The sequence below is a fragment of the Zingiber officinale genome, chromosome 4A (assembly GCF_018446385.1).
Source record: "Zingiber officinale cultivar Zhangliang chromosome 4A, Zo_v1.1, whole genome shotgun sequence".
In the NCBI taxonomy this organism is placed as follows: domain Eukaryota; kingdom Viridiplantae; phylum Streptophyta; class Magnoliopsida; order Zingiberales; family Zingiberaceae; genus Zingiber; species Zingiber officinale.
In genome coordinates, this window is record NC_055992.1 from 157,227,518 (window position 1) to 157,243,685 (window position 16,168).

The 16,168-nt window shown below is 36.1% G+C and overlaps 1 protein-coding gene across 1 annotated transcript in view; it reads right to left on the reverse strand.

The window, feature by feature from the left end:
- Positions 1–16,168, reverse strand: part of LOC121971855 (guanine nucleotide exchange factor SPIKE 1-like) — a 106,019-nt gene that overhangs the window by 2,561 nt on the left and 87,290 nt on the right. Inside the window, exons 25-29 of the mRNA XM_042523326.1 lie at positions 9,763–9,945; positions 3,836–3,979; positions 2,504–2,671; positions 2,082–2,429; positions 1,577–1,909 (exon numbers count right to left, since the gene is read on the reverse strand). Of these exons, the coding sequence (XP_042379260.1) occupies positions 1,577–1,909; positions 2,082–2,429; positions 2,504–2,671; positions 3,836–3,979; positions 9,763–9,945 (1,176 nt within the window). The remainder of the gene's footprint in view (positions 1–1,576; positions 1,910–2,081; positions 2,430–2,503; positions 2,672–3,835; positions 3,980–9,762; positions 9,946–16,168) is intronic.

Consider the following 16,168-nt stretch of genomic DNA (forward strand, 5'->3'; position numbering starts at 1 on the left):
ACTATTTAAGATAACTAAACATGAAATTTTGACCAAAGATTTAAGTATTATTTATGTAGAGCTAAAATTTGCAAAAATATTGGCAATTAAAGCACCAGTGAATCAAAATTAATGACCAAAAAAATATTGTAACCAATTTGGTTAACAATTAAAGGCATTGAAGGACAACTAAGGAAAACTAAAGAGTAAAAAAGGGCAAAAAGATATTATGCACACTATTTAGGTATATAAATAATGTCCGAATTGACAAAAAAGGTGACACCCAAAAATTCTAATTAATTCAAATGAAATACTCAAAGACAGGTTACCTGACAGGTTGAGTATTCCATGAATGGTTTTAGCAAGGCACTTAGACAGTTCCTTAGGTGTTATTTTTTTAAATAGACAGGCTAGATAGTTTGTCGAGCCATCTATGCAGTAAAAGGAAATTACTAAAGATATTTTGACTAAAGGAACTTACTGAAGACTTTAGGTTGAGGACCTTTTGAGTATGGATCAACTGTTCTAAAGTCCACAACTCTTCCCAACTTCTATAACTCCACGACTCTTCTAAAGATGGCGACTCTTCCTAATTCATCTTCTCCATGGCGTGTTGGTCTTTTGGTACGACATCAACATCATCTCATTCTAGTAGGGAATCGAGACCCTAACTCAAAATGAAATTTCAAACATTTCTTAGAATTGCTAGAGTGGGAGTCGAAAGGGATGTTTAATTAGCAAGGGGCATGTAACTAGGGATAACAGCGTGTGGCTACAGATACATGATTTGTATTTAGGGATTTGTGACATATGATTATATGGATAGACAGTTTTGCATCGATAGAGACAAAACATGCACATGCATTGTATTTCATGTTCTTAGTATGCCTACTAGTCACTTCTTCACTAAGCATCCTTATGTGTTTCATGTTATTTGCAAATACATCTGGGATGTGATAAGTATCCTGGTGCTTTTGGTGGATCTATAAGTCAATAATGTGCAGTCGAGACAAAAAAAAAACTCTCCTAATGGTTGTTTGTTTGATGTGATGATAATTAAGGTGAGTCTTCCTCTAAAATGAAGAATCTTTAATTTTAAGAATAATGTAATGAAAATAAAGTTGATACTTTATATTTGAGTTCCACTAAAGTGGGTTTATCTTAGAAGGCGATTCTTGAATATTGCTAGTGTATCCTGTACTTTAATTTGCTGTGATTGTTAGACATTTTGTAAAAAGGTGAAATTTTTACAGTACCTTACTAATTCACTAAGCACTTCAAAGTTGAAGTTCAGGTATTTTATTGATGTATTATATCTGTAAAATCTGATAATTTGTTGCTTTTATGGATTTTATGCTTGAGTGACATTAAGGCTTCAAAAGAACTTTTTTGAAGGATTTAAAATTATAACTACTGTTGCACTCTGAATTGCTTATATTGAGAAAGAGAAAAATGTTATTGTGTTTCGTATGAGTCTTCCTCATGTGTTTGTTTCTCATCCTGAGACAATTGTGTCTTATGCTATTATGTAATGGTTTAATAAGATAATTCATTTTATTGAAGAATCTATGAAGAGATTAACAATTTAAAATCATACCAAAACTGCATGTTCGAGGGCTGCATCAAGGGCCAGAAGAAGACTGCCTGATAGATATTTGACCTCTGACCAGGACCAAAGATTATCTGTTGAATTTTCAGGAAATGCCTCAAGTGCATTTCCAGGTAGTCCACAATCATTTATAAGTTGCACATTCAACCTTTGATCTGCCATTTCCTCCAATGATTTCCTAAGACGCCATGCTTCACCACTCTCTTCGAGATTTCCATTAGGCTTCATCTGAGCCACTTGAATATCAGACATCAACTCTGACAAGGTAATTGTCAGCATAACTCTCAATCGTGTCGTATTTGTGAAATAGTAAAATGAATTCTGCATGAGGAAAGTGAATATTAGGAACAATTAAAATGGAGAGATACGATTAAAGTAGTCAGTTCCAAATAGTTGGGACAAAGATGGCAAGATGTTGAGTAAAAGGAGGAAATTAAATACTCGAGCCAGATAATGCAAACTTTCAAGATGCCATCTGAAATCACTATCCTACCCTGATAAGTATCTGTAGTCCAAGCACAGCTCTTTTCCTGATGGAATCATTACGAAAAACTGCAAGGCGCAAAAGATGAAATGCTACTTGCTTCATGAAGCGATCATTCTCTCTTGCCATCAGTGTTGCTCCATGAACACTGAATATATTGTTAAACACAGAAAAGAAGGCCTTCCAAAAAGCCAATGGTTGACTCCGGGAGAAAAGACCTATCATCATGGATGTGATGCAATCTAGTTTCCCATAGTCAGTAGCAATACTTTGAGATGCTGCAGCAACCGAGAACTTGTTGGTAATCTCAAGAACCTGAAGACTGACTGCTGTGCTCAAATTTTCTTCCCAAACTTCCTACAAGAATTTGTAAGGTGAAAGAAATCATACACTCAATTTGAGAAACAACTATTAGGAACTTCAAGACGTACCAATTTTTGCCTCAGTATAGGATGAAGAGACTCTCGCAAAGCTCTAGTTGTTGCTCCAATTCTAGAAGACTGTGCTTGTGCAAGAGCTTCCCTTAAAGAATATGGTTGGTTAGATGAACTTAACTGAGGACTGACTTTGTGCCACAGATATCCATTTTCAGGTGTTCCCTGTAGAAGAAATAGAGATTCCGACTATGCATTCAGCAGTGTAAATCACTAAATGATTTTTTTGTGCAGTGGTTACAATGCTGATAACAGAAGCAATTGCCATCACAATTGGCACTGAGAACATCACAGCTGTTTTCAAGAGTTCCACTATTTCATGATGTTAGGCAAACATCGATAACTGGTATTATAAAATGGTGACATCAGATAATAGCAAAATATTATCTGATATCACCTTCACCTTTATGTCCTATACTTTCTTAATACCAAATAAATGTTGTGCAGCGAACAAGAGCATTAATTCTTGTATCATCCTACTAAGATTAATCTTATTTTCAAAGACTCGAAATTTATAATTAGAATTGAATTTTCCTATGTCCACAAATATATCTCATTAAACCATTGGGAGTTGGACTCTAGCATATGATACATCTTGGGGTTTCTGACCATGGCGTCCCTCTTTGCTACTATCAATGCTTCATTTTGTGAACCCTTCCTTTTTTTTAGTGTATCATCGTCTTTCCATAACTTGGATGGAACCAATGGTTAGCCATGTGAAGAAAATCTTTGAGTCTTGGATGGTACCATTGTCAATTGGTGATTTTCTTTCTTCCCCTATTATTTTAGTATTTCATCTTTTCATTGTATTCGAAAAACAAGAAATTTCATGTCTCAGTCGGTATCATTGAAACCATATTAGCATTGACAACAATGATATTTACTCATAACAATAGAATATTGGTATCGATTGACATGTGGAATGACACTTTGTCCATGTTGAGCAATGTTGATCAACACTTAAAATCATAGCTCAAATCAAAGGAAAAATATTAAACCGATTTGACAAGAATAGAAAGGGGTTGTTTCCAATTTATGGGTCAAGTTGGGCTTTTGTGCCCATCCACAATAGAAGGGCGGTCCCAGTCCAAGAGGCCCCCATTATATGGTTTCTATGATATACGATTTCTTATCCTTGCATAGGAAAGATGCTATTCCTATGTCTTGAAACTTGATTGCCCAAGTGGCAAACCAGATAATGCAAGGCTCACCGTTCACAATGGGTAACTGGTTAAAACTTTGTTAGACAAAAAAAACACACAAAATAGATGATGGATTGTTCCTTCCTAAAGAATGGAAACTACTAAGATAATATTAAGTAGAACATACTCTAAATTCTTGACGAGATGCTTCAGATAAATATGTATTAATTGCTGGCGAAAGAGAATCAGAGTACTTTGGAGAATCATGTCCTTCATTGTCAGGGAGACGTGAGCTACATCCCAGTAACATGTTATCTGTTGGTTTTTTGTGCTGTAGACAAACAGAAGAAATAATAAAAAAATGATCCACATTGTATTTGAACATTAATTACCACAATCGCCAATATCATTGATTGATAAACAACATTCAGTCAATAAGATAAAATTGGGATATATGGCAAGCTAGCCAGATTGGCTCAAAGATTAATTTTGGATGAACTGAAGAAGAAGAATCCAGATGGTAAATTGAGATAAAAAGAATACATACACTTTAGTGAAGGGTGGGACATATTTATATATAAACTAGAAATCTAATTTAGAAAATTATAATTAGGCTAATTGACAATTAGCCTAATTGACCCCCATATATTAATTAATTTGTACTGTAACTAATATACATAAATATGATCGCTAATATATACTGAAAATGCTCCCCCTCAAGTTGAAGCATAGATATTAATCATACCCAACTTGTTATACAGATATTCAACCTGAACCTCATTTAAAGCTTTTGTGAAGATGTCCCCGAATTGTTCTCCTCTCTTCACATACCCAGTAGAAATCAAGCTTTGTTGAATTTTCTCACGAACAAAATGACAATCAATTTCAATGTGCTTAGTTCGCTAAGGAAACACAGGATTTGATGCAATATGAAGAGCAGCTTAGTTATCACACCACAGTTTAGCTGGTATTGAAATTTTAAATCTTACTTCAGTCAAGAGTTGATATATCCATATTATCTCGCACACAAACTATGTTATAGGCCTATATTCTGACTCTGCACTAGATCGTGACATAACATTTTGCTTCTTTCTCTTCCATGAAACTAAATTTCCTTCAACAAAGATACAATAACCTGAAGTAGATCTTTTATCCATTTTAGAACCTGCCCAATCTGCATCTGAAAAACATATAATATGAGTGTGCCCATGATTCTTATATACGATACCCCGTTCGGATGCTCCCTTTAAGTAACACAGAATTTGCTGTAACACTGCCTAATGTTGAATGGTTAGAGATGACATAAACTGACTAACAACAATGACCGAGTATGCAATATTTGGACGAGTCACGGTAAGGTAATTTAACTTCCCAACCAACCTTCGATATCTCTCAGAATGTTCAAATAGTTCTCCATCTTCTATGAGATGCATGTTCTGAGTCATTGGAGCACTACAAGGCTTTGCCCCCAATTTTCCTATCTCAGATAATAAATCGAGGACATATTTTCTCTGAGATAGAAATATACCATTTTTACTCCTCACAACTTCAATACCCAAGAAATACTTAGTCTTTCGTATGAAACTGAGTATGAATGAAAGATTTAAGAGAGATTCCCGTAGTATCATTTCTAATGATAATAATATCATCTACATATACAACTAATAGAATGATACCAACTCTTGACTGCTTGTAGAACACAGACTGATTAGACTTGCTTTTCATCATACCAAACTTTCTAATCTGACTAAATTTTCCAAACCAAGCACGAGAACTTTGTTTCAAACCATACAAAGATTTTCGAAGACGACAAACTTGCCTAGACTCCCTTGAGCAACAAACCCAGGAGGTTGCTCCATATACACCTCCTCCTGAAGATCACCATGAAGAAATGATTCTTGATATCAAGTTGATGTAGCCAATGATGAATAGCGGCCATTGAAATAAACAATCAAACCGATGTCAATTTTGCAACAAGTGAAAAAGTATCAAAATAATCCACCCCATAGATCTAAGCATAACCTTTAGCGATAAGATAAGCTTTTAATCTAGCAACTAACCTATCCGGATTGACTTTAACTCCGAATACCCATTTGCATCTAATAACTCTTTTCCCTAAAGGTTGATCGACCAAGTCCCAATTGCCATTGTCATCTAAAGCATTCATCTCCTCTATCATTGCATCTTTCCAACCAGGATGAGATATGGCCTCACACACAGTCTTAGGAATAGAGATAGAATCAAGTGAAGTAATAAAAGAATAAGAGGAAGACGACAAGTTGTTATAAGAAACAAAAGAAGAAGTAATAAGTGCACTGTCGTTTACCTTTACATAACGCAATAGGAAGATCATTGCTCGGGATTGGATTTGATGATGAAGTAGTAGGTTTAGGACATGAATCTAGAGGTGACACCTGGAATAAACTTGAGTAATAGGAGGCTTAACAGGATCAAGTTCCGAGACAGGTGCCGAGGGTGTGATCGAATGCTGGGAAATAAGGTGAGGAGAATACACCAACAAATCATCATCCTCCCTTTGTTGAGTCGGAATAGGTGAGGATGAGAAATAAGGTGTATCTTTCATGAAGGTAATATCTATTGAGATAAGATATTTGTTAATACTGGGGCAATAACACCTATAGCCTTTTTGAAGACGAGAATAACCAAGGAAGATACACTTCAAAGACTTGAGATTTAATTTAGTGACATGTGGACGAACATCCCGAACAAAACAAGTGCTACCAAATATCCTAGGGTTAATATGAAACAATGACTTATTGGGGAAAAGGATTTTATAAGAGATCTCACCATGAAGAACAGAGGATGGCATGCGGTTAATTAAAAAACATGTTGTAGAAATTACATCAACCCAAAAGGATTTGGGAACATTCACTGAAATAAAAGGGCTCGTGCAGTTTCTAGAAGATGTCTATTTTTTCATTCGGCTACACCATTTTGGGATGGAGTGTCAACACAAGATGTTTCATAAAGCATGTCATTCTGACCCATATACGACTGGAATACATTGGACATGTACTCCTTAGCATTATCACTCCGTAAAGTACGGATGGATGTATTGAACTGAGTTTTAATCTCAGCACAAAAGGCACTAAACAGAGAAAATATCTCAGAACAATTTTTCATTAAATATAACCAGGTTACACAAGAGTAATCATAGACAAAAGTAACAAAATACCTAAAACCATTTTTAGATAAAACAGGACAAGAACCTCAAATGTCGGAATGAACTAATTCAAAAGGAATAGTAGCACGTTTATTTACTCTAGGACTCTAACTAAGACGATGATGTTTTGCAAACTGACATGACTCACAATCTAATAAAGACACCTTACCATATTGTGGACAAAGCTTTTTGAGCAAAGATAAAGATGGATGTCCCAACCTATAATGAGCCTCAAACAGAGAAGTGATACTCAAGCAAGCAAAAGAATTCGAGAGTGGTGTGCCAAGAATGTAAAGTCTTCTAGACTTATGCCCTTTACAATAATCTTCTTCGTCAAAAGATCCTGAAACAAGCAATCAGGAAAAAAGTGAGATGCAACAGTTAAGATTACGAGTTAATTGACTAACAAAGAGTAAATTAAAAGATAAATTAGGTAAATGTAAGATAGAGGAAAGAGGAAGCAAAGGCGTAAGATTGATATTGCCAAATCCACGAACACAAGATGGAGACTCATCAGCTAAATTAACAGTATGAGTATTAGTTTTGAACTGAAAAGTAGAAAATAGACTAGAATTACCTGCCATATCGGTTGCACCTGCCATATCGGTTGCACCAAAATTAATGACCAATTTGGAGGATGAGGAAAGAAGACATGCATTTTGTTTACCTCAATCAGCAATAACAGTGATAGAGGGAGATGACGACTTGAGTGATTCATGATATTTTGAAAACTTGGCAAATTCATCTACAGAAATGAGGACCGATTTATTAGAAGTATCATTAGTGGATGCACTGAAGCTTTCTACACTCAAACTTTGTGTGACCTGGCTTACAACAGTAATTGCATACGATACCATCAGAATTATGCGTTCGAGTTTGAAAATCCTGACTAGTTGATCTTCCAGGCACATAATTAGTATCGCGACTTACTAAAGCACCACAAAGCGGAGTGGGTTTAGTATTTTTTGTACAGAGAATGTGACTAAATACATCTTGTAGAGAGGAGAGCTCAAAACCAGAGAGAACTTGTGACTTAGCAGACTCAAAGTCAGGAGATAAGCCAGTAAGGAAGCTCATGACCGTCATTTGCTCTCGTAGGATTTGTTGAACTTTCACATCAAGGCTAAAAGGTAGCAATATATTAAGTTCCTCATATGTCTTTTTGAACACCATAAAATAACTGAGGCTGATCTTGTTTTTCCACATTGTAAACGGCTTTGCAAACCTTATACATGTAGGAGAGATTCCCTTTTCCATAAAAAAAAAGGGCAGCCCGGTGCACGAAGCTCCCGCCATGCGGGGTCCCGGGGAAGGATCCATTGTACGCAGCCTTACCCTGCTTTTTGCAAGAGGCTATTTCCAGGATTCGAACCCGTGAAATACAAAAATTCTAAATAATCCATTAGTTCTTTAACAAATTCACAATGATTAATTAAACTAATTATCTCACTATCAATACAATTCTGAATATGAAGGAACAAGAAAGCATCCTCTCTTAGCCATGTCTGTTTTAAATCGTCTTTAGGAGGATCATCAGTCAAATGCCCATCTTTATCAATACTTCGTAGATAAAGACGAACAATCTTACTCCAATCCAAATAGTTTGAACCATTAAGCTTTTGGCTTGTGATCTTAGACATCATGGGCACTACATCCGTCACAAGATAGAGTTTATTATCAGTCATACGATTTCTCTCATGGGAACATAGCAACAGAAAATAGAGTGCACAGATCTGTAGCTTGTGTTAGAAAGACAAAACGCAGTAAGTGGAAGAAAGCACAGCAACAGGGGACTGATCTCTTACTTGCGTCGAGAGGATCTGAGGGTAGACACTGATGGTGGTGAATTAGGACAAGAGAACGCAGCAACAGGAAGAAAGCACAGCTACAGTGCCGAGAGGGTCTGAGGACAAATCAGCGTTGCTTCCTGTTGGACGATGGCGGCAGCAGGGAAGACCTTCCTCCTTGTCACTGTCGTCCGGCGACTGTTCTCTCTGGCAGCTTGGTGGCTAACACAAGGCAGCAAGGAAGGTAGTCGAAGGTTGGTTGGCAGCAGCAGGCCACCGAGGTGGCAAGGGCAGCAGCTGCTGCTGTCTTCTTGCAAGGAGATCAAATCTCCTTGTATCTGTTGTCTGGTTTGCCAGCTGGCCAGAGGGACCTACTGGCTAGCCAGCAGCAAGCAGTCCTCAAAAGGTGGAGGCAGCAATAGGGAAAAAGGAAGCACCCCTTTTTCCTTCTTCATGATCACCGGAAAACGGCGAAAGAAAAAAAAAGGGAGAAACCTAATCAAGAGGCCGTCGAAGGAGAAACCTCATACGATGCTATGAGTCGATCCATGTTTTAGCGAAGGGCGAGAGGGCATCAACAGAGAGCGTCAGCAGCAGGAGCAGAGGGCGTCGAAGGAGAACTGTAGAGGAGGAAGTGCAGCAGGAGCAGGTTGGTTGGGAGGAGGAGGAAGTGTTGCCGACGAAGCTGATCCGTGTCTTGGCTAGCGAACGAAGAGCATCGAAGGAGAAAAGGAAACAGGGGTGAGGGAAAAGGAAATCTAATTTAGGAAACTATAATTAGGCTAATTGACAATTAGCCTAATTGACACATATATGCTAATTAACTAATTTGTACCGATAATATGGTAATTAATATATAGAGATATAGGAACTAATATACACAAATATGATAACTAATATATACCGATAATACAAACTAACACACAACATAGACAAGCATACAATTACAAATATGCAACATTTGGTTATAGAAAACTGAAAATCAGTAACTAGACATCTAGAAATCAGGAATGGTCAATGATTACTATAAAGAATGTACCAACTACATTAACGTGAAAGATATGGAGAACACAACTACAAAACAGGGCAACAAGTAGAAATACAGTTAGTAATATCACCCTTTTCAATAAGCACAATACAAACCTCAAAATGAATAAGACACTCTTCAAGGAGTTTAAAGAATAATCTGGTTCGTGCAATACTTTGTTGCCATGCTTTAACAAGTGATGGATCATCCAAGTTCCTTATGATTTGCAATATCACAATTAAAACTTCACGTTTTTCAATGGCATTTAAATTATAGAACACCGGCATCTCATCCAATATCTGCAGGATAATATATATAGTGTAAGCTGTTATCATAGTTGCAGAAAAAATTAAAGCAAGCTAGAAAAACAGGCCAAGAAACATATTGAATCTTTTTTAATCAAAATCTGTATTCTCTATTTGTTTTCCCAAACATATAGCACAATGACCTGAAATCACATTTCTAAACTAACGTAGTTTAGGACTCTTAAAGTTGATGGACTAACCATTTATACCCAAAACTCGAGCTTTCAAAAAAGGAACTTAAGAGACCAGATGAATTATATAGTTTTCTCTTTAAGATACCCTTAAATGAGTGGTAATACTTGTCCAAGTCGAGCTTTAATAAAACGGATTTAAGAGACCAGACCAATTATATAGTTTTATCCTTAAGACACCCTTGTATGGGTGGTAATACTTGTCCCAAACCTAACAGCTTTGATGAGATAATATTTTTTTTGTCCAGTTAGCAATCTGGGTAATGAAAATCGCAATGTTGATCTCACTTAGATGTTGCAAGAATAGAAACTCTCTAGAGCTTGAAGACATTATTACATAAATTATATTCTGATTATAACTTCCCCAGTCCTTTTTTTAGAATTCTGTTGGAATATTGTCCATCTTTTCTCCTAAAATTCTAGTTGATGGAATCATACACTATCATCTACCCCAATCCAATTGGATTTTCATGAATAATGTGGTATAAGCTTACTTAATAATAGAATAAAAAAATTACTATTTGAAAAGCTAGTTATAGTTAATGATGACCTCCCATTGATTCACCATAAATCAGCCGCCGCTAAGGTTGCAAAATAAGAGCTTAAATACCACTTGCAAAATATAGGAACTACTAGTTAATGTGGACGTCTAAGCATCCTCTAGTGTCATGGGTGGATATGTGCACACCTAAGGATAAAGGTGGCCTCAGTTGTGGAACTTGTGAACTTGGAACCTAACCCTCCTTGCTAAGGTCCTTTGGCAGATATAGGCAAAGGAGAACGCCCTTTGGATCAAATGGGTTAATTATATTTACGACAAGCTGACATATGGACATGCGAGGCAACCCACTTAAATTCTCGATCAGGCCACTACTGCAAATACGAGATCTTATATAGATCCCCGAAGGCTGCTGGATAGAGGTTAGCAAATTTGTGGTTGGGGACAGTATACTTTCTATGCAAGGTGCTGGTGACACAGGAGCATCTATTCTTTGGATGCTCCCATATTGTTGGATTATGGAGGAGGATTAGAGATGTTTGCATATGACATCGGAGATGTCCATCTATCGGAGATCAATGAGTCTTCCGTAGACATTACCATAGGAGTAGGGTGTTGACAAGACTCGTTATCTAGCCTTGTCATTTGTTATTTATTATATATGGCGAGCTAAAAACTCTAGTTTCTTTGGAGAGGGATAGTTAGACATTGAAAGGATTTTCAGGAGTGTGTAACTTCATGTATACTGGTCCTTAGGAGTTTACTTTGATTTGATACTTTGTTAGACATAAGTAACTCCCAAGGTTCTAAAATCCGTTAGGCGCTAGGCGGGCACCAAACCAACGCCTAGGCCACCTAGGCGGGGACTAGGCATCGCTAGGCCGATTCCACGGTATCAACATATATGACATAATAAATCACATTCTATAACTTCAACTCAATAACATCAAATTTAAAATGAGTTTAAAATTACACAACTAATAAAATATCACAAATTTATTTTACTTCTCCATAATTTTCAACGACTTGTTCTTCATCGGACACAAATTCAATATCATCATTGTGATTCTCCTCTTCTTCTTTGGAAGTAAAATCATCCACATGAAGTTCTCTCATGTTGTGACCAAAGGATATTCACATATCTCCACAATGACATGATATTGTCCACTTTAGGCATAGACCCTCATGGCTCTGCTCTTGGCCTCTACCCAAAAGGCTTCATACCAATGGAGATATCATACATTTTTTTAAACCTTGATCTTTTCCAAATCTTTTCAATATGGGACTTTGATTGAATCACAAACAATCCTCCCCTCAAACAAAGGATCACAATTACTCTCATGGTCCGGGTCTCCCCGCGAGCATCTAGACACCCTGACCTTTTCTCGCGAGCATCCAGTCACCTTGACCTGCATTGTCTCCCCGCAAGCATCTAGTCAACCTGACCTACTCCGGGCCAACCCGCAACTTCGTTCAAGGTCATCCCACATGACATCTAGTCTGGACCATAGCTCTGATACCATTCATTGTGACCAAAGGATATTCACATATCTCCACAATGATATGATATTGTCTACTTTGGGTCAATGCCCTCATAGCTTTGCTCTTGGGCTCTACCCAAAAGGCCTCATGCCAATGGAGATATTATACATCCTTTTAAATCCATGATCTTTTCTAAATCTTTCCAATGTGAAACTTTGATTGAATCCCCAACATCTCACTCTAGAGCTTTTTCGGAGTTCTCTAATGAAATGATTTTTCCAAAGGATTAGGCTTTGGCCAACTTTCAATTTAATCCCTTTCAAGTCGCTCAATTGAGGAAATATCAGACAATAAATTTTTCTTCAAATCGTTTTCTCCAGCCTTTTAACTCTATGATTTCTCTAAAATGTGGATTTCTTCATTTGCTATGATGAAAATGAAGTTTGGTGCTAGCGGTTAGGGCTAGCCAACAAATCGATATTCTTGCTGAACCAAAGTTTAGGGCTTATAAAACTTAAGTCCAACATAAAAAAGGGTTATAATTCAGTTTTTTAATTGGATTTTAACTTTAAAAGCCTAAACTAAAAGAAATCATGAAAACCCTGCATTATTTCCGCGGTGACTAGACGATTAGACGGATTAGTTGGCGCCTAGGGCCGCCTAATTCACCTAGGCGCCAAGGCCACCTAGGTTGACCGGTGCGGCTGGTTGGCGCCTAGCGCCTAGGCGGCGACCTAGGACAATTTTTAGAACACTAGTAACTCCTAAAGAACTAGCTCTGACACTCTTGGTTAGTGCTATACAATTTTTTACTTATCAAAAAAAAAAAAAAAAGAGAAAAAAGAAACAAGTAGATTAATTCATGGGCGAATATACAACAACAACAACAACCAAGCCTTTTTCCACTAGGTGGGGTCGGCTGTATGAATCCTTTTACGCCATTGAGCTCTATCTCCTATTATATCATCATCTATATTTAAATAAATTTTATCTTGTCTTATTGTTGTTAACCAAGTTTTTTTTGGTCTTCCTCTTCCTCATTTGATATGCATGTTTATCATAGTTTCACATTGACTAACTGGAGCATTTATTGGTCATCTAAGTACATGTCCGTACCATCTTAAACGCGTCTCTCGGAGTTTTTCCTCAATAGATGCAACTCCGACTTTCTCTCTAATGCTCTCATTTCTTATTTTGTCTATCTTCGTATGTCCACACATCCACCTTAACATCCTCATCTCTGCAACTCTCATCTTTTGCTCATGTGCTCAGAGTCATAGCCCAACATTCAGCTCCATATAACATAGCAAGTCTAACTGCGGTTTTATAGGACTTACCTTTAAGTTTAAGAGATACTTAACGGTCACATAAAACACTCAACGCTCCCCTCCATTTCACCCATCCTGCTTGTATTCTATGTAAGACATCTCTCTCAAGCCCTCCATCATTTTACAAAAATGATCCTAAATATTTAAATCTTTCGGTTGCAGGCAACTCATCCTCTCCTATTTTAACAATTGTCTCATTACTTCTAATATTGCTAAACTTAAATTCCATATATTCTGTCTTTAATCTACTAAGCTTAAAACCTTTCCCTTCTAGTGTTTCCCTCCAAGATTCTAGCTTAGCATTTACTCCTTCACGTGTCTCATCTACCAAAATAATATCATCTGCAAATAGATAAGTCTTTTTATCTTTTGTAAATAAGGTGATGCTTAGGGTTATGTGGCTATATAAGCATATGTAATTATCCTGAAATATTATGAATATGAAGTCTTTTTACTCCATCAATACATATTCTTAATTAGTTCAATATATGTTACACTAACACCTCTCTTTTCTAGAATTCTCCATATAATTTCTCTTGGGACTCTATTATAAGCTTTTTCTAAGTCAATGAATACCATGTGTAGATCTTGTTTTTGCTCCTGATATTTTTCAATTAATTGTTTAAGAAGATGTATAGCTTTTATTATCGACCTGCCAGGCATGAACCTTAATCTTTTTTCTATTATTTTTTTCCAAAGTTTCATAGTATGACTCATTAGTTTAATACCCCTATAGTTTGCACAATTTTGTACGTCTCCCTTATTCTTATATAAGGGAACTAGAGTACTTATCCTCCATTGATCAGGCATTTTTTTCTTTTCAATATCATGTTAAATAATTTTGTAAGTCATTCAATACCTTACTTCCCTAAGCACTTCCATACCTCTATCGGAATATCATCTGGTCCAACGTATTTTCCATTGTGCATCTCATTTAAAGTTTGTTTTACTTCTGAATTTGAATTCTACGATAAAAATTAAAGTTTCTATGCTCATTTGACCCAATTAAATTACCTAAGTTAAGTTGGTCACCTAAACCTTCATTAAAAAGTTGATGAAAATACTTCTTTCACCGCTCTTTTATTTCTCCATCGTTTACTAATACCCTATTACATTCATCTTTAATACATTTTATTTGGCTAAGATATCTTGTTTTTCTTTCTCTCACTTTAGCTATTCTATAAATGTCTCTTTCCCCTTCTTTTGTATCCAATTTTTGATATAACCGTTCAAAAGTTTCATTTTTTGCTTCACTTACTACTTTCTTAGCTTCTTTCTTGGCTATTGTATATTTTTTTAAGTTTTCCTTGTTCTTACAAATATATAATTCCTTATAAGCTATTCGTTTTTCCTTCACTTTCTCTTGTACTTTCTCATTCTACCACCAAGATTCTTTACTTAGTAGTGCATGTCCCTTTGCCTCACCGAGTACACTCTTAGCTACTATTTTCAACTTTGATACCATCTTATCCCATGTTGTATTAGAGTCATCGTATATTTCACCTAATGCTTGTACTTTTACCTTCTCCTTAAATATATGTTGTTTCCCATCCTTTAATTTCCACCACTTAATTCTAGGAATTGTATATATTTTCTTTCTATTGATACTATGTTTGAGATGTATATCCAACACTATTACCCTATGTTGGGTAGTTAAGCTTTCTTCAGGGATGACTTTGCAATCTTTACAAATCTTTCTATCCTTCTTCCTAACCATAAGAAAGTCAATTTGCGATTTATTATTCCCACTTTTGAATGTGACTAAGTGTTCTTCTCGTTTATTAAAAAACGTATTAGCTAATATAAGGTTATATGCTATCGCAAAATCTAATATAGCTTTCCCTTCCTTATTCCTCGTTCCAAACCCATAACTCCCATGTACTCTCTCATATTCCTCATTTTTTACTCTGACATGCCCATTTAGATCACCTCCTATTAAAATCATTTCATTTGGTGGAATATTTTGTAATATTTCATCTAAGTCCTCCCAAAACCTTGATTTGGTAGCTTCATCTAATCCTACTTGTGGTGCATATACACTAATTATGTTCATAGTTTCTTTTGCCACTATTATCTTAAGGGTTATAATTCTATCTCCTTTTCTAACTACTCCTATAATTTTATCCTTTAACAAACTATCTACAATAATATTCATGGGCGAATATATTTATGAAAAATCAAAAATTAAGAGAAGCTTAGAGGTTGAAGCAGGCTTGGCAAGCAAAATTAATTTGAAGTAAAAATAATTTCACAAGAAGAATGTGAATTTTTCATTTTGAAAATAACTATTGAGAAAAATTAGGAATTAGCTCATAATTGAATAAGATCCAAGGGTCAAGATTAAAAGTTAATCTTTATAAATATATAACCTAATATAAGGTCGACATGAATAACATACGAATGTCAGAATTGGACATTCTTTTAAGCCACACACACGCTCTCTCTCTCTCTCTCTCTCTCTCTCTCTCTCTGTTGTGTGCCGACATTGTTGGTAATATCGGCGATGCGCTAACATCGTTGTTTCCTTTCTAGAAGGATGAAAACACATCCGTGTTGCAAGAATCTAGTCACGCGGATGACATAAGAGTTGGATAATCTTTGTGTTAATTTTATAAGACAAGAATGAATCTAATTTTGTTCTAGTAATTTGTTATGGTTTGATTTAGCATTGCAACGAAGGAACATTATAAAATATTTTTTTGTGTTACTTTATATTG